The sequence below is a fragment of the Mus pahari genome, chromosome 10 (assembly GCF_900095145.1).
Source record: "Mus pahari chromosome 10, PAHARI_EIJ_v1.1, whole genome shotgun sequence".
NCBI lineage: Eukaryota > Metazoa > Chordata > Mammalia > Rodentia > Muridae > Mus > Mus pahari.
In genome coordinates this window covers 10,528,898-10,548,140 of record NC_034599.1, presented here as the reverse complement: position 1 = coordinate 10,548,140, position 19,243 = coordinate 10,528,898, and the positions used below count along the sequence as shown (strand labels likewise).

At 44.3% G+C, this 19,243-nt stretch overlaps 1 protein-coding gene across 1 annotated transcript in view; it reads left to right on the top strand.

Moving 5' to 3' along the window:
- Hephl1 (hephaestin like 1) overlaps positions 1 to 19,243 on the top strand; it is a 60,666-nt gene that overhangs the window by 14,484 nt on the left and 26,939 nt on the right. Inside the window, exons 3-10 of the mRNA XM_021206689.1 lie at positions 6,488 to 6,700; positions 6,932 to 7,111; positions 7,786 to 8,040; positions 10,669 to 10,837; positions 12,392 to 12,531; positions 12,625 to 12,756; positions 14,986 to 15,197; positions 17,171 to 17,321. Coding sequence (XP_021062348.1) covers positions 6,488 to 6,700; positions 6,932 to 7,111; positions 7,786 to 8,040; positions 10,669 to 10,837; positions 12,392 to 12,531; positions 12,625 to 12,756; positions 14,986 to 15,197; positions 17,171 to 17,321 — 1,452 coding nt within the window. The remainder of the gene's footprint in view (positions 1 to 6,487; positions 6,701 to 6,931; positions 7,112 to 7,785; positions 8,041 to 10,668; positions 10,838 to 12,391; positions 12,532 to 12,624; positions 12,757 to 14,985; positions 15,198 to 17,170; positions 17,322 to 19,243) is intronic.

Here is a 19,243-nt window from a genome sequence, read left to right as displayed (position 1 = left end):
AAGGACACTGGGCATGAATGCTCTAAAGGCTCCGGGCACTTTGTTTTTGACTCAGTACTTTCAGAAGTTCTTGGCAAAATGTGAAGTGTTTCCAGTGCAGTAAAGTAGATTTGCCTTCATTAAGGCTGATTTTAAGGGCACCCCCAAAGCAATCACAAATGCTGATATTAAACCCACCATCCAGAGTGATGAAGAGTAGGGGACACAGAGTTGAGATCTGCCACAAAACGGATGGCCCAGGTGATGACAGACAGCTGGGTTGGAGTCACTGTGCAAAAGCAAGGGCCGTAGAGTGGCATTTGTAGGGGACTTGCTTTCTATTGATCACTCAACAATTCACAAGGCAGGAAGGTCCTTGAAGACACCCTGAGTGAATTTAAGTCTTGGCTGTCCTGAAGCTCACTCCAGACTGGCTTTGAACTCAGAAATCTGCCTGCCTCTGCCTCCCAAGTGCTGGGATTAAAGGCATGTGCCACCACTGCCCAGCCATGCATGCAATACTTTCATGAATGTAATGTTGACTATAAGGACATAATGCTTTCTTCTTCTTCTTCTTCTTCTTCTTCTTCTTCTTCTTCTTCTTCTTCTTCTTCTTCTTCTTCTTCTTCTTCTTCTTCTTCTTCTTCTTCTTCTTTGTATATGGATGTTTTGCTAGCATGTATGTCTGTGTACCACAAGCTTACCTGGTGCTAGCAAAGGCCAGAAGAGGACATTAGATTCCTCAGAACTGGAGTAACAGGTATTTGTAAGCCACCATGTCAAGGGAACTGAACCTAGGTGCTTGGAAAGAGCAGCTAGTGCTCTTAACTGCTGAGCCATCTCTCCAGCCTCAGTGTAGTGATTTTAATACCAGTGTTATTCATTCCTTTGACATACAGTGTTTTAACTGAATTAAGGTTACAAATAACTTTCAAATACTACATATGTCATCACCTGGATATTAATTAACACTTGTACCATTTATATCTAATACACAAAGAAAATGGTATCAGTCTGAGATGTCGACTAAATGATGGCATAAGTATTACAATGTCGATTTCTTCATCTCCCTAAGTTAAGAACCCTGTATACAGAAGAGTTAAACAGCAAACGCAACTACCCGGGGCCCATGCTATCCTGGTGTGCAAGGGCCAGGTGGGCTGTCACAGTGAGAGCTCTAGGAGCTATTCCTTCCAACTTCACACCGGTTTCCAGCAGGATTTCCCCAATACTGCCATTAGGAATGGAATTGGAGGCCCAAGAGCACTTCTACCCCCGAGCCCCTGCAGGAGTCCCTTCTCCAGCTCTATCACCTGGCCTGAAATGTTGTAACCAAGCCTGTGCTGTTGTACAGAGGGGTGGAAGTTGCTGCAAGCCATTTGACACTTCTCTACTGAAAACTGGACAGTCCAAAAAACAATACCAGGTCTGGATTGTGACCTTTCTCACGTGGTCGTTTGCTTTTATCTTTCTTTGTTTAGAGAGGTGCCAGGCCCAGGCTGCGGATCTGCTTTCCTGATAAAGTATGCTCATGATGCTTCACTCAGTCTGGGGTTTTACTTTAAAGACTAGACTCTCTGGTATGCAAAGCTCAGGGGCCACCAAGTCATTGGGCAGAGGCTGTGCTTTGCATCTTGAGGCAGGGGTCCTGTGCTGTCAGTGGATTGGACAATGCCCGCCAGCTGTTTGCAGCTGCCCTCACTTTCATTTTTTTCTGTCTCTCTCTCTTTATAGTTCCTCTTAAAACATATATATTTGTTTTATTTTTAAGTGTGTGTGTGTGTGTGTGTGTGTGTGTGTGTGCTCAAGTCAGCCAAAAGAAGGCATCAGGTCACTTGGAGCTGGAGTTGCTTAGTTGTGAGCGAATTGACCTGGTTGATGGAGACAAAACACCGATCCTCTGAAAAAGTGCTTTTAACCACTGAGCCATTCTTCCTTGTGTTTTCTCTTTGTATATAGACAGTTTCACTGTTAACTGGCCAGAGATCTGTTTGTTCTAAGCATCTCTATGACTTCAGGCTAGGACAGACAAATCATTATACTTTCTTCTTGCTCCCCACATAATGCCTTCTAAATAACATTGAAATTTATGTAGTGTGATGGTTTGCATATACTTGACCCAGGGAGTGGCACTATTAGGAGGAGGTGTGTCAGTATGGGCCTGGGCATAAGACCCTCACCCTAGTTACCTGGAAGCCAGTATTCTGCTAGCAGCCTTCAGATGACGATGCAGACCTCTCAGCTCCAGCTGTGCCATGCCTGCCTGGAGGCTGCCATGCTCCTGCCTCGATGATAATGGACTGAACCTCTGAACCTGTAAGCCAGCCCCAATTAAATGTTGTCCTTTATAGGACTTGCATTGGTCATGGTGTCTGTTTGCAGCAGTAAAACCCTAAGACATGTAGCAGTGCCCACCATTAAAGACCAAAAAATTTTTTTTACTGCGTGGCTGCAACAGCTAGACCTCATTTGTGACCATTTGGATCAAACTACCTCTAGGTGCTGCTGAGGGTGGATGAAAAGTAAGACCAGAGCAGCCCGAGTCAGGGATGCTGCGGGGCCCTGCTCTTGCCCAGTCCTCAGCAGTTGCTCAGACACCAGTGCTAGGTGCCTTTATTCAGTTTCCACAGAACTGAAACACATTTTGCACTTTTCCTTAACTGGTGTGTCCCACCTTGTAGGTACCTCCAACCTCCCAACCCTACCCACATCCTGGGAATAAACAAGACCCTGTGTACTTTATAGTGAGCATTTCAGCAGCTCCCTGATCCTCCAGCCTTCGAGGCATCTGATCTGCTGACCCCCCCCTTCTCCTTTGATCAGTTTCTATCGTGGTTCTAGGATCAAGCTTTATAGTCTTGAGGTCTCTGCTTAATGCCACTTAGTATTTACTGTGAACCAGACATTGCTGGGTGCACAGTAGGACTGCAACAATGAGTGACCACACAGTCAGCACCTCCTAGCCATTCTTCCAGGGGAAGAGTAGAGAAAGGAGCTTGGAAGCCAACCAGTGTGTGGGACTAGCAACACTCTCCTACTTTATATTCACTCTTAATTTTGGATCTCAAATGATATCCTTCCTCTTGAAAACTGGCACCAGGCCTTTCTGTGGGGCTCTGGCCCCTCTCTTTCAGCAGCAGCCACTAGAATTTCCCATCAGAACAAAGCTGACACAGTGAATTTTGAATCAAGGAACTGTGATTCATACTCATACGTGTTTCATAATCAAAGCAAGAACAGGGTCCCAGTTGAAGCTTCAAGTCAAGCCCCATACCTATCAATGGACTCCCCTCACATCTGCCTCCTGTGTCTGTCCATGTGTCATCCCAACCATACATCATCCTTATGGGACTCTGGATAAAGATACCATGAGGCAATAACATGGAGTCATTCTTTCTTCAACAGACATGTGTAGAGCAGCCTTCATAGGCACTGGTGTAGACCCCGTGGGTACAATGAGTAATAATAAACCTTAGTCTGTGGCTTTTACAGTCTAACATGAAAGCTATAGATAAATCAAGCACTTACATACATACACTAGTTGACATTTATACATGTATTTTACATGTGAGCAATGTTATGACCAAGCAATAGGCACTGTTTTTTGGACAGTTACCATATACCAGGCACAGCGACAGGCCCTTTTAGATGTTATGTCACATAAGCCCCCATGACTTTATGTGGTAGGTATTATAATTTTCATATTTTATAGTTTGAAATTCTTTTTTTAAAAAATAGATGGCCAGGCTGTCTAGCTACGACACGATCGAGAGGTTTGATTCCAGGCTGTCTAGCTACGACACGATCGAGAGGTTTGATTCCAGGCTGTCTAATCGCAGTGGCTTTGCTGCCCTTGCTCTGAGTGCACTCGGAGAACGGCCAGGGGGTTCAGGTGCTTGCGCTAGCCCACGCCGATTGTGAAGATCCACACAGAACACATTTGACCTTCATCTCTGTCTTCAGGAAGGATTGATTGTAGGATGACTGGACAGGGAACGAATGCACTGGAGTTGCAACGAGAAAGAGAACTCTTACCAGAGAGGCAAAGGACGCAGGAAAGCCAGCTAGGAAGTGACCGTAGGTGACAGTTAGGGTGACTGTTGTGATGGCACAGAGAACAGAATGGACAACTGTAAGAACCAGCAGAGGGGGAAAGAAGGGGAGGTAGGGGAGAGTAGCGCTCTTGGCTTCGGACCTGTGGCTTTGACTGTTGGTGGCTTTGGATACAGGAGGCTGGCAAAAGAACAGGCTTGGCAAGTGACAACACAAGCAAGCACTCTGGGAAAGACTGGGAAAATTTACATCAGAAACGCCACATAGAAAGCTGTCAGCACGAAGTATAGGCATTAAGTTTGGGTGTCTTAAAGTCAAGATGACCCTCGTTCCTGGTGGGTGGCATTGTGGCAAGGGACACAGGCAAGGCAGCTGTGCTGGGCACAGGAAGATGGAGCCAGCATTGTATTTTACTTTGAGAAGTCACATGATGATGATGGCTGGCAGAGATGAAAGAGCTAGAAGGGCAGACTGAAGGGGAAAGGCCTGGAAGGTCACTTGCAGGAACCACTTAGGGATTCTTTAAAGTGACTCTGGGAGTTAGTTGATAGAGAGTAGCCTTCTGGATTTTCTCTTTACTTTAGTTCTTTGTAAAATTAAATCCTTTATCAAGATAAAAGTAATAAACCACAGTGGTCTAATGCTGAATAAAAATAGCCTTGTTTAAATATCCTGACTTCTTATTGAAAGACCATGCAGAACTCATTTTAAAAAGACTGAAAATGTAATGTATTACATATGTAATGTATTGTATATAATGGCCTCTTACATGATTTTCTTTCAGAACTGCTCACTAGCAATTGTTAAGTTTCCTTTCACAGAAGAAAGAAATAATATAACTTATTTATATTACCCTATGATACACTAAGTCTATATCTAACAGTATAACCCAAATACAACCTTATTCCTGACAGGATCTAACTAATCAAATTTATATCTTGCTTTTTTTATGGAAAATTCCTCTGACTTTATCAACAGATATTTCTGGCTTTTATCTTTAAGTGTTGTGTAGCATAGAGTGGTTGAGAGTTGGTATCAAAAAGAAATCGCTGAATGACTAAGTATCAAAGAGATCCATAAACTCTCTTCTCAATAATTCTGACAGAAAGTTAGACATAAATTGTTTCAGATCTCACTCGCCTACATGGGAAAGTGTTTAAGAAATAGATATTGGTATGAGCTGGATTGGGTCACACTGAAGGATAGATGTGTGTCTGAGGCTGCAGCTCAGTGATAGAGCCTGCCTAGCGTACTTGGAGTCCTGGCTTCAGTCCTCAGGACCGTGAGCCTTGGTGTACAGTAGGTTTAACTATTTTCTTCTCCTATCCTCTCCAAACATCAAACTATACATTTATGGTACAATTTGTTAGGAAAATAACATTAGGTTTGAAGCGTATCTCTCCTTAGGGTTGCTGTCTTACTTGAATTTGACTTGTAATATAAACCCCATTCATTAGCATGTGGTCAATATCCAATTCATTGTTGATGGATGAACCGCTGGACACTTGAGTGATGGCTGTGGACCTGGAGCATGTTCATCTCATTCTCTATCCCTAATTGGCCTCTGTGCTTTTCTGAAATAGGGAAAGTCCTTTTCAGGGAAAGACCTGAAATTCCTGGTCCTTCAGGGTCCCTTGAGCCCATCTCATTATAAAGCTGATCCATTATTATCTGATGATGATACTGTGCCCTGATTGGTCACTTGCCTTCTGCATACATTGTCACACTATTTTGTGCACTGAACTTTCCTTAACTGAAAAATTCCATGTAGGAATCTTAGTGATAAAATGTAGCACAGGGCAGCCTTCCACACCTTACCTGCTGTGTGACTGCACACCTTACCTGCTGTGTGATTGCACACCTTACCTGCTGTGTGATTACACACCTTACCTACTGTGTGGTTGACCCTCCTGGGTCTCTGCCTGGGGATTCTGATCTCTAATTATATTCTTCCCACTGCTTTGCTTTAGTCTCCAACTGTCCACGCATCCCTAAAACCTATTCCAGTCTTTCTCACAACATGGTAATTCCTCTGGAACCCTGGAGAAACTCCACACCTCCCTTCTCACCTCTTGTGAGATGAGATGAGTCTGTACTAGGCCCCCATGTGGTACCTAGTGTTTCCTCTGTCATCTCAAGACAATGACAAGTGAGGAGAACTGAAACCCTTCGACTGGTACAACAGGATCGCCAGCATCTTAATTAGGAAGACTGTTTCTAGGAGAAGCACTCCGTGCATTTCCTGCAGAGCTCTCTGTTCTTTGCAGGGTAGATCTCAGCCTCTAGCTTTACCAGTGAAAGCAAGGTTACTAAGAACTCAGTGGGCTTCACCTCAGGCTCTACAGCCAATACCTTTAAATTCACTTACATTTGATTTCAAAGCTTTGCCGTCTTTACTGTAACATAAAATCTCTGAGTTTTTAAATGTCATCTTTCCTTTTCTTTGCTCTATAAGGAGCCTTATACCCAGATGGGACGTCTGGGAGGAACAAGGAAGATGACATGGTCCCTCCTGGCAAAAACTACACCTATGTCTGGCCAGTGAGAGAAGAATATGCACCTGCTCCAGCAGATGCCAACTGCCTGACCTGGGTGTACCACTCACACATTGATGCCCCTAAGGACATCTGCTCTGGGCTAATTGGCCCCCTGCTGGTGTGTAAGGAAGGTAGGCAGTCCCCATTTCCAAAAGCTCCTTCCCAGGTGTGTTGATCGTGACTTTTGTACAATCCTGTCATTTGCACCAGAGCTGGCTTCTGCGTGCATGCTGTGGGACGCAGGTTATCCCTGTCACATTTACTGAGCACTGCTGGCAGGAGAGGGGCCACCCCTAAGGTTTAGTTTACCTCCAACTGCTTTTTTTTTTTTTTTTTTTAAACACTCTTGATGTCCCTTAAAGGTGTACTGAATAGATACTCAGGGGTGAGGACTGATGTGGACCGAGAGTTTGTTATCATGTTCACTCTTGTGGATGAGAACCAGAGCTGGTACCTGGATGACAACATCAAGCAATTCTGCACTAATCCAAATTCCGTTGACAAAAGTGATGCTGTTTTCCAGAGGAGCAACAAGATGCATGGTGAGTATGTACCGTGGTGCATAACAGGCGTTCTGCGTGATGAGTACATCAGGGAAACAAGACACATGGAAACCCTAGACCTTATTCTCTAGATGTGATGATTTGGATGACAGTGATTTGGAATAAGACAACACACCTTGAATCCCAATAGTCTGAGAAAGAAAGGAAAGGCCATATACACAAGCTACATTGAGTAGAACAGATGAGACAGTGGTATAGAATATAGAGGGAAAACAATTTAGACAGTGTATCTTGGTCATATCCACTCTACTCCTTTCTCCAAGGATCTCCACCATATTTCTGTCCCAACCTCATATTTTCCTCTTAAAATTTGTCTATTTCTAACTTACTGAGTCCAATTAATGCTTCCCATCTGTGCATGAGTGTGGCATGGCCACCTACTGGGCCATGGGCAACCTACCAATGACCATTCTCGCAGAGCAAAGGGGCTCTCTCTCCCTCAGTATCCACCAGCTGCCAGATACACTCCTGACTACCTATCCTTGTCTATGCTGGGATGTCGAAGTGTTAAGCCTGTACAAATACCACGGATGCTGGATACTCAGGAGTTTCTCTGCCATGCTCCATCCAGAAGGCAGCGTTTCACAGTGCCCTCCTGTCTGGGCACTTCATCTGCAGGGGAGTGTCTTCCACTGGTGTGTTTGTGTTTGCAGCCCTCAATGGATTCCTTTTCGGAAACATGCCTGAGCCTGAGATGTGTGTTGGCGAATCTGTGTCCTGGCACCTGTTTGGGATGGGGAATGAGATAGACATCCATTCCATCTATTTTTATGGTAACACCTTCATCACCAGAGGACACCGGACAGATGTTGTCAACCTGTTTCCAGCTACCTTCCTCACAACAGAAATGATAGTGGAGAATCCTGGGAAATGGATGATAACCTGCCAAGTTAGTGACCACCTGCAAGGTAAACTCAATGGAGGCTGGTGTGGAGGGGCTCCAGATGGGGTCTATTGTCCTGGACTACCAACCCAGGACTGGTTCTACCACGGTCACCGGATCTCTTAAGTAGATTCCCATATGCATCACATTTACTTAACTATTTAGCATCTGCAAAACACAGTGTGTGTTTAGGATCCTCTCTCTCTATTTATTATGATGTTCTTAAGATTAATTTGAAACCTTAATGGAACTTAGAAACTAGTACTTCAACATTTACAAAGTACACAAAGTGGGTGACATACATGCCCCATGGAACTGTAACATGAGCCTAGATGTGTGGGGAGGAACTGGAAGGAAGAAGGGACGATAGGCCACACAAACTGAAAATTTTCATAATCTTCCAGTGACTGGAAATGAAACAATTCACATTTGACACTAGAAAAGTCCTTGGTAAGAACAGGAGTCAATTTCCCACCCATGCCTTGAATCTCCCTTCATCATCTTGTGCCAGTTCAGCTCAGATCCAAAAAGTCTCTGTAAGAGCATTCTTTATACTGAGACAAAAGTCCATTGGTATATTCCGTGCTCAGGAGAGGTGGGCTTTACAAAGAAAAAAAAAAGCTGCCTTATATGTCTGCTGGGTATCTTGGTCTTGGTTATTTTGGACAACCCAAAATAACTCTTCACTTGACATGAGGTTTGTGAAGGAAGGGTGATGGGGGAGACTAGGAAGGTAGATGAACCCTGCAGGAAGGGACTTAAATGGCTGGGCTAAGAAGGTGATGGGGTATCTGCAGGCAGGTTCAGGATCTATACCCTGTTGTACAGGGTCAGTGCAGTGGCCTGGGATGATCAACATCAGCAGCCACATGCAGAGCATACCCTGGTGTGTGTATGTGGGAGGGACTATGGGCCCTGTGCACCAGCTAAGGAACAGCAGCAGAGTTACACTGTACGACGAGGTCTGTTCTTAGATTGTAAAAACAGGAAGAGAAAAAAAAAAAAAGGATGCCAATGTCAGAGACCCAGAAGGATAATGTCTGGTTAAATGTGGATGCTACTACTACACACATGCTAACAGGTAGAGTCCTGACACTCAGGGCATGTTGAAAACATCTTCTTGTTCCTATTACCCTTCTGCAGTTAATCCTGGTGTCAGTCAACTGGGTTAATACATTTTGGATACTAGTATGGAAAGACCAAATTCTTTTTAGATTTATTGACTTTATTTTCATGTATATGAGTGTTTGCCTGCATGTAAATCTATGCAATATATGTGTGTCTGGTGCCCACAGAGATCAGAAGGGGTGACCATATCCTCTGGAATTGGAGTTATAAATGGTTGTGAACCACCATGATGTTGAGAATTGAAGCCGATTCCTTTGCAAGAGCAGCTAGTACTCTTAACTGCTGAGCCATCTCTTCAGTCCCCAGGTTCCTATTCTAAATGTAGTGCACGCTTCTAAAGTTGGGAAGAAACTTTCTGATGTAGGAATTCAAGGTCCAGATTTAAACCAAGACAACAGCAGCCGTTTGAAGCAGATATGACAGCTTGGTTTGGCGAGTAGTAGTAGCCATAAATGGATATTTATACATTGACCAATTTGAATTGCCCATACTCTCAGAAATATTACAAAACTATAAATTTGTGCAATTTTATTTTTAAAAAAGATTTTTTTTCATATTTTATGCATATGAGTTGTTGCCTGCATGTATGTCTGTGAATCATGTGCATAAAATACTCATGGCGGTCAGAAGAGGGAGTTAGATCCCTCACAACTGGAGTTACAGACAGTTGTGAGCTACCAGGTGGGGCTGGGAACCAAACCTAGGTCTTCTACAAAAGCAGCAAGTGCTCTTAACCGCTAAGCCATGTCTCCAGCCCTGTAATTTGATTTTTAAAAAGCCATCAGTCCCATCTAGAGATACCGCTATACTTTCCGAGATGGTGCTGGTCCATTTCCACTTCCCGCAGCTCATTTCCCTACTCACTGATGTATTTTATCAGTGTGTCCCTGTGAATGAGCAGAGTGACTTTATCAGTGTTGATGCCTCCGATGTCACAGCAAGATGACCACTGACGCACCGTGCTGCTTAGCACTTCTGCCCTCTCCCATTTGTTATAACAATTTACAGATATGTCTTCTTAAACTCCTGGATTTGGAATTCCTGTGTCAGACTCGGAGTTTTTTCAGCTTCAGACCCACACTGCTTGATTTCCTACCAGCATTGTTACTTACCCGCCCACAGCGTGTGAGCATGTCTGCCCTCCTTCTGCCTGACAACCCTGGGAATTATGACTCTTAGATTATATCTCAGCTATCAGTGAACAATGGCGCTGCATAATTGCAATTGAGATAGGACTTTTCCATTTGTTTACTGACTTGTGTCATTTCTTTTCTGAACAACCCATTTCTGCCCCCCGCCCCCATTTTCTATTGGGGGACTTTTTTTTAATGTTTAAAATGATTAATTTTTAATTTCTAAATATTTATTGCATGTAAATATATTAACCCCCCTACTTACCTTTTGCTGCTAACTTTGTTTCTCATCCAATTTTCTACATGTTTCAAATGCTGATGAGGTCAAACCTGTTCCATTTCTCCTGGGCGTTTCATCCATGCCTTGGCTTGTGTGTCTCCTCCCTCTGCAGCTGGTATGCTGGGACAGTACAACGTGGGCAACTGCAGGGGTAATGCTCCTCACCCAAAGGTGAGGGGTCAACAGCGGCACTACTTCATAGCGGCTGAAAAAGTCCTCTGGGATTATGGTCCCCAAGGCTATGATAAATTCACTGGATTTCCCCTGAATACATCTGGCAGGTAAGAACTCGGCTGCTGTTGCCAAGTCCTTCTCCAGCGCAGTGTGCAGCGGGCCCTGCCTCGTGATCTCACTGTGTCTCAGACAGCAGACACATGATGTCAGAGCTGCTGCAGTTCTTATTGTGGACACTGCTGAGAACCGGGAGAGTGGTTATTTGTGATTGTTGGCTGGATCAAAACTCAAGAAAAAATGCATTCACTCACTCACTCATTAACTCAGTCATCACTCATTCAGTTAATGTATTCATTCACTCGCAGATTTATTCATTCACAGATTCACTGGTCGATTCATTAGCCATTCATTCACCTAGTCACTCCCTCCTTCCCAGTCATTCACAGATCCACTAACTCACTTACTCATAATCATTCACGCATTCATTAACTCACTCATTTACTCACATATTTTTTGTTTTTTATTTTTTTTAATCAAACATTTCCTTAGCACCACCTATGTGCAAACAATGGTGGTCAGGGCCATTTGAAGCACTGAGCTACAGACTGCCCGTGTGAGACAGTATCAGAGGGAACAAGGCAGGACTCTGTGGACTAATGGCACATTGTGGACTAATGGCATTCTGTGTAAGCTACAGCCTCTCTGTCCTTTGCCTCCCTGCTCGACTAAATGCTATGAAACCCAAGTCTAGTGTTGCCTCTTAACTGAAATCTCTGCCTCTCCAGTCTTGAGTCTCTTGGCTTCCACAGCACATCATATTTTCCAAGTTGACATAAAAATAATTTTATTTTATGTATATAGGTAGTTTGCCTCTATGTGTGTCTACGCACCCTGTGTAAGCCTGATGCCTGTGGAGGCCAGAAGATGGTGTTAGATCCCCTGGAACTGCAGTTGCAGATAGTTGGGAGCCACCATGTGGGTGGTGGGAACTAAACCTGAGTCCCCTGGGAGAGCAGCCAGTGCTCCTAGCCTCTTTTCAAGTTGATTTTAAAAAAAGTGGCTGTGAACTTGTGACTTACAGAGTCTTGGGTAGTGACATCTTGGACACGCTAAGAGCACAGAGAGCTAGCATGAATTGGAAGGAGTATCATTGTACTTCACAATTCTGAAATTAGGTATTTCAGGCATATAGTTTATAGACAACTCTCCATGGCTTAAACCATTTGATTAACTAGACATCATGCCTCGATCTAGACTTCTTAACTGTGTCAGATATAAAAGAGTTTATTATAGACAAAGTCCAGTCATTGGCTTCAGTGAGAGCGACAGGGATGTTTGCTCTACAGAGACACTGGGAAGCTCTTTATTGCTTCTTAGGACACTGTTCTGGAACTCCATTGTTGGTAAATGAGGAATTTCCTGTGACTTCTTTGGTTGAGGGGCCTCTGGGGAATGAGGTGAAGAGGGAAATGGACTTGAGAACCAGCTCCTAGGCTGCTGGTGATCCCTAGGCTGTCGTGCAGTGACCCCTAGGCACTGTGCTGGGCCTGTGCAGGGGTTGCTGGGGAGGGGTGGGGTTTAGGTGGTGTAGAGTGAGCTCCATGAGGACTCATCTGGAGATGAGCCTTGATGTCTTCTCAGAGTCCCATGTCTTCCCACAGTGACTCTGCAGTGTACTTCACACAAGCTGACAACAGAATAGGAGGAAAATATTGGAAGGCTCGGTACACGGAATATGTTGATGCCACGTTCAGTAGAAGAAAGATGCCCTCTGATTCAGAAGCCCATCTTGGAATCCTTGGTACGTGCATCCTGATGTTTTGAAGGGGATGTGCTCCTCTGCTTACTTGATTTACTTCTTCATTGCTTTTCATCCTCTTCTCTTGTTTCCCAGGACCAGTCATCAAGGCAGAGGTGGGTGACACCCTGCTAGTGACCTTTGCCAACAAAGCTGACAAGGTCTACAGCATCTTACCCCATGGTGTGTTCTATGACAAAGCATCAGATGCAGCTCCAAATGTAGATGGTAAGCCTCAACCCAGGTTTCTCAGGAAATCGTATGAGAGAGGAAAGGAATAAGAAAGTCAGAAGTACTGGGATGATGTCTCAGTCGGTAGATGCTTGTGTGTTAGATCCCCAGTGCCCATGTGAAAGATGGGAGAAGTAGGGAGCACGTGTATGATCCCGACATGTGTGTGTGTGTGTGTGTGCGCGCCCGTGCGTGTGCGTGTGTGTGTGTTGCCTGTGTGTAAGTGTGTGTATTGCCTGTGTGCATGTGTGTGTGTGCGTTTGTGTGTGCGTGTGTGTGTGTATGTGTGTGTGTATGTGTTGCCTATGTGCGTGTGTGTGTGCGTGTGCATGTGTGTGTATGTGTTGCCTGTGTGCGTGTGTGTGTATGTGCGCGTGTGTGTGTGTGCGTGTGTGTGTGTGTGTGTGTGTGTGTGTGTGTGTGTGTGTGTAAGGAAGATCCCTGAAGCTCATTGGGTGGCCAGNGTGTGTGTGTGTGTGTGTGTGTGTGTGTGTGTGTGTGTGTGTAAGGAAGATCCCTGAAGCTCATTGGGTGGCCAGGGTAGAAATCAGTGAGCTACATGTTCAGTGATCCTGTCTCAAGAAATAAGGTGGAGAATAATCGAGAAAGACGTCCAAAGTTGACCTCTGACCCCTCAATGAATGTACCCACGTGTGCACCCCCTATACAAACAAATATATTCACCATACACACAGGAAGGAGCAAGTTTGGTTTAAGTCTCTAGTCTTCCTTTTCCCAATCCCGAGCAAGCTCCTAAACTCTGCGAATGTGGTTCTTCTTGCCTATCGATTACAGATTAGAATAACACCCTCACAGGGCTTTCACAAGGCTGAGCACATTCAGGCCTAGGTCAAGCCTATAACCATCTCCTAGGAAACATGTCTTGCCTTTCCCTCAGTTACAGAAGGACTGATTCCATAATCCCCTGCAGTTCTCCAACATGGAGAGCGTGTCTGCTTCCAGTTGCAGGGGATTCTGCTGGTGAGATGCGACCTGAGGGTAAAATCCGATCTCACCATTTAGTTGACAAAACCATGTCATGTGTGTTCTGTGTGTATTCACCAGCAGTTATTTATTGAAAATCAGTATTATGGGCTAATGTCTACAGCCTCTGTGCCTCACAGAGCACGGAGCACAGGCTCTCTGTGCACACAAGGGGCAGCAGGAACTACCCTTATGTTGCTGATACTGCTTATGGGAGACTCCAGGCGTTTGGCACATGTTCCACCTCTGCACTGGACATCATGGCCACCAGAGAGAACTCCTTGTGATCTAGAATGGAGCCAGGCACAGTGGAGAGTGAGCTGTATGGTGATGCTGAGGGTTGAAGCATAAAAGAGGAGGGAGATGTCCCTCAGACCCGCCCTATCTCCTGTGCTCATTGCATCCCTGCCTGTCTTCCTCACTCCCAATTCAAGATGCTCCGAGTAACTGGGATTGGGGGGCGGCAGTTCACAGTTAAGTCAGTTGCAGAGTGAGCTCACAACCTTTCCCAGCCCAGAGAGGTCAGAGCTGCCTGTTTGCAGAACCCTGCCCACGTGCTCACACACTCTTGTTTTTGTTGTTTGGTTTAAGTGCTAAACTTGGCACACTGCCCCCTCATATTTTAAGCTTGTTAAAGATAGGGCTCTGTTTTAACAATTTATTTTTAAATTTTTATTTATGCGTATTTGTGCATGTATACATGGGATATGAACAGCCCTACTAAGAACAGAAGAGGGCATCAGATCTCCTGAGGCTGGAGTTATGCGCAGTTGCGAGCCACCTCATACACAGGTGCTGGGAATTGAACTCAGGTTTTCTGCAAGAGCACCACATGCTCTTAACTGTGGAGCCCTCTTTCCAGCCCCCAGAGATAGGATTCTTGCTTAACAATTCAGGTGTCTTCTGCAGGACTGAGTATGATATGCTTCACATAGAAGATGTTTGGTGGTATCTTACAGATTTGTAGTTAATTGTGTGAATGGATCACTATAATTCTTTTAATATCAGCTATGGCATGAATAGATTATAGGACATAATCTGCAAAGAAGAAAACACTTCAGTTTTAACTTCTACCTCATAAAATAGCACTTGAGGTCCAGGGAATCTCAGGGTAGAATTTATAAGGAAAAGCAGCCTTCTTTTTGTGAAATATATCATCTGAGAGAACTGCCAGGGTCGGGGACCCAGCCTGGCAAGCCTGATGTTCTTGGCTGTGTGCAACTGTTTCATTTTTATCCTCAGGATTTCTGAAACCAGGGGCTCATGTCAAGCCAGGTGAAACCTTCACCTATAGGTGGACGGTGCCGGAAAGCGTCAGCCCGACAGATGAAGACCCCCCATGCCTGACCTATCTTTACTTCTCAGCGGTCCAGCCTATCAAGGACACTAGTGCTGGGCTTGTGGGGCCTTTGCTGGTCTGCAAAAAGGGCACGCTCAATGCTGATGGGACACAGGTAGGCCACCAATGTCACCACACTCTTTCCAGGGTTGTAGGTGGGAGGGACCAGCAATGTGGCTGGAGAGTAAGCAATTACAGCCACCAACAAAACAGTGTCTCTTTCTTCTGCACCTTCTATGGGTTCTCTTTAAGACTCTGACCTATATCTTATGATTTCTGCTTGTGGTGTCATTGGTATCTGGTTGGCTTCCTTATCTGTATGTTGCCTTGATTCTGGAAACTTCAGAGGTCTATACGGGTATGTGATTGGATCTATTTTGCTGAGTGAGGTTTCTCAGACTTGGGCACATCCATGAACTTTTTCAGCATCTTTTATCCAAACCCTCCAGACCAGACCAATCAGAATGTCCTGGTGATTCCAGTCTGTACCAAAGCTAAGGGTTGCTGTAAGTCATTGGAAATTGATCATGGTAGCTGAAAGGAAGAGATGGCATGTGGACCGCTGCTTCTAAGTCCCAACTCTGAGGCTTCGGTGGTTGCAGCTATGGATGGGACAAAGCATAGGATCTGAAGCTGCGTCTACACAATTGGAACTCACTTATGAACAGTGGAAAAATCTGCTCACTCAACAGCTCATTTCACCAATTACCTCCTAGTCAGAAACAGCAGGTTGATTCATTTAAATGCTACATCTCATGGTATCTGGCATTGTATAAGCCTGTCATGTGGACTTAAGGACGGTCTAACTAGGCTTTAAACACAGAAGACATCCTGGTCTATCCTGGACTGTCAGTTATCCCTGTGAGGAAGCAACCTGGGGAAAGTCTGCGCGTGTAATGCAGTGAGCATGTGCCCGGTGCCTCACCAGCAAGAGAGGGCAGTGCAGTGTGGTGGTTTGTATTTTAAAGGTGGAGAAACTGAGACTCAGAGACACTGAGTGAGACTCAAGGAACTATTTCTAGTAAGTTTGAAGTTCACCAGAACATAGGACTTGGCATCTCACCCTTCCTCTCCCCAGTATGCTAACCTACCTGCTCCTCACTGTGTTGGCAAGTCCTGAGCCAAAAAGGCAGAGGGCCAAGAGCTACTGGTAAAATAGTTCTCGTTTTCATTTCTCATGTTGTATCTACTCAATGAAAATTGAGTGGAAAATTAGAAATGAAAAACTCAGTGAAAAAATAGAGTTTGCAGAAGATGTTGTTGCTAAGTCAAATACTATTCCTAGTGAGACTACTTATTCAAAATTCATGAAAATAGACAAAACCTCCAAACAAACAAACAAATAAAACCCCACAGTTAAGTACCTGATATTTAGTAGAGAGACAATAGGCATTTGGCCCCAGATAAAGCTGTTAGTGTAAAATGTGCCTTAGAGTGTATGTCAGACTCTCTGTAGACTGAAACCTGCTCAGGGTTCTTCTAGGTAGGTGGAGAGAGGGAGGGGCTTAGAGGAGAGCATTTCTTTCCAATGAGTTGTCAGTCTCTTTCCCAGAGGTGAAGGGATGTCATAGAGTTTGGTCAGGTGACACAAAGTTGATTTCTGACCATTATTGCCTACAGATAACCATTCAATTAAACCCCCAAATTCCACGTTCTGTCTTGTTCCTTCTTTCCTCCTTCCTTTCCTATTTCCCTTCCTCCACTTCTTCCGTCTTCTTCTTCTCTCTCCCTCTCCCTCTCTCTTTCTATTTTTCTCAACACACAATGACAGAAATGTGTACAGTACAGGAAGAGCAGGTGGGTAGGGAGGGGCCACTGAGCCTACAATATGTCATTGAGAGAGGCAATAGGAGAGCATTGCTGAAGAGCTCTGTGAGGCAAGCAACAGCATAGAGAGAGAGACAGCACGGAGGGTGGCGTGGATAGCAGGCATGTTAGAGACAGGTGGACAAGGGTCAGGCCACACTCAGCGTCCTGATTTATGAAATGATGGGTAAATCTATGGCTAATGTTGATGTCGCACTTTTGTGAATTTTAGAACTAATGCAAGCTGTATGTTGTATGTCTTTGTTTCTTCATCTTCTTTAGAAAGGAATAGACAAGGAATTTTACCTACTGTTCACAGTCTTTGATGAGAATTTCAGCAGCTATCTTGATGAAAACATCAAGAAGTTTACTTGGCATCCCTTCAGTGTTGACAAAGAAGACAAGGAGTTTGTGAAATCCAACCGGATGCATGGTACGGGGGGGGGGGGGGCTGGGCTGCAGCTGGGAAGTGCACCCAAGCTTGCCTGATTTTGTTATTGCTCCTGGTCAAGAATTAAATAATTTCATGCCTTCAGATTCATGAGCTCCCGGAGATATTGTGAATCTGACACTTCTAAAACACCATGCCACCTGTACACAAAGCAATACAGAATTTAAAGTAGCAAAGAACACAGACGATCCAGAGTATGGAAAATGATGAAATCCCATACCCAGTCTGATAACAGGAGATCATGGAGAGAGATCGCACACACCTAAGTATACCGAAGCAATTACAATGTGCACCTGCTACAAGGATTAATTTCCTAAACACAAGTGGTTCCGCGTCATCTTAATTGGGCATTAATGGCATAATGGCAAGCCACCCAGTGATTATCTGTGACTAGCCTGGGAGTCTATTGGTTTCAGCCATGTTGCCTAATGTATCCAATGAGCTAGCTAGAGGCCACACACCAGAATGCAAGGAGCAAGCAGCTACCCAACTTTCTAACATACTGTAACATTTCAGTGTATGCATGTGAGGCTATGAAGCTTCCCATTTCAGTTCTAAGCACAATATTTGTTTATTACCCTTTAAAACAATATAAAAGAATGCATGAATAGGCTCCCAAATCCTTCCCTACTTCAGGAAGTTCCCAAAGTCCAAGGTTACAATAACCCTCAGTAACCAGGTGGTTAACTCCCATGATCCCCAGTACTGAGGACTAACAGAGGCTCTATCTTGACCTGTGGAATTCAGGGAGCAATGACCTTTGATATCAGCTTTCAGGAGAGCTTTGCTATAACTAAACTAGGTTTGAGTTCCAGTCTTGTTTGCATGGCAAGGAAGGAAGAAAACCCAAAAGACTAAGGATAAAGGACTTCATATGTTGGTCTGATGTGGGCTGCGTGTATTCAAATGGTATTTATGAATGAGAAAGAAAGAAAGGTCTAGAAATAGAAGCATTAAATACATGTTTAGAGTCAGAAAAGACTCTATCAATCAGCCAAATGTGATAATACTCTTTCAAATTCTGTAGACAAGACTTATTTTACTGGTAAGAAAATATTATCAATATCTCTTTAAAAATATAGGGTTTTTTTAGACACCCCAGGGCTTTTTACTAAAAATCCTAAATTTAAGTACACTTGGTAAGTACCACGGATTTATCTGAAAGACACAGAAATAAAAGGAAATTTTTATTTACAAGAAGGTTATATAAGAAGTCCATCTGTGTGTGGTAGCTAGTCTTCCATGCTTATGGCATTAGCTGTGAGTCAGATACCAAGTATGAGTTATAGTTACATGAACTCACCAGTTAAACACTGCTATTCAGTCCTAACATTCATCCATACTAAATTGGATGGAATATTTCAAAATCATTCTCAAGACAGTGTCCTAGAGAGCTACCATTGATGTATGGGATTTATAGACAAGGCAAAATTAACTGATTATCCTGAAAGCAAGGGCTCACTCATTTTATTAGCTATTTTCTTGATGCAGGGTGGGCTTTTTCTCTTTTTTTGTTCTTTTCTTTCTTGCTGACAAAATGCCTGGCAAAAGCAACTTAAGGGAGGAAGGGTTTGTTCTGGCTCAGAGTTTGAGTGGACCATCCATCATAGTAAGGAAAAGATGGTACCAGGAGCAAGAGGCAGCTGCTCACATTATACTCAGAGTCAGAAAGGCAGGAGGTAGGAGGAAGAGGGAAGAGAAGGGAGGGAGGGGGAGAGGGAGAGCAAAAAAGAGGGAGAAGGGAAAAAAGTAAGGGGAAGAGGGAAAAGGAGAGATGGAGAGAAAAAGAGACTAAATGAGAGAGGGAAAGGAAGGAGAGGGAGATGGGAAGAGAGAAGGGCGAGGGAGGAAAGAGGGAGGGAGAGGGAGGGAGAGGGAGGGAGGGTGAGAGAGAGGAGAGAGAG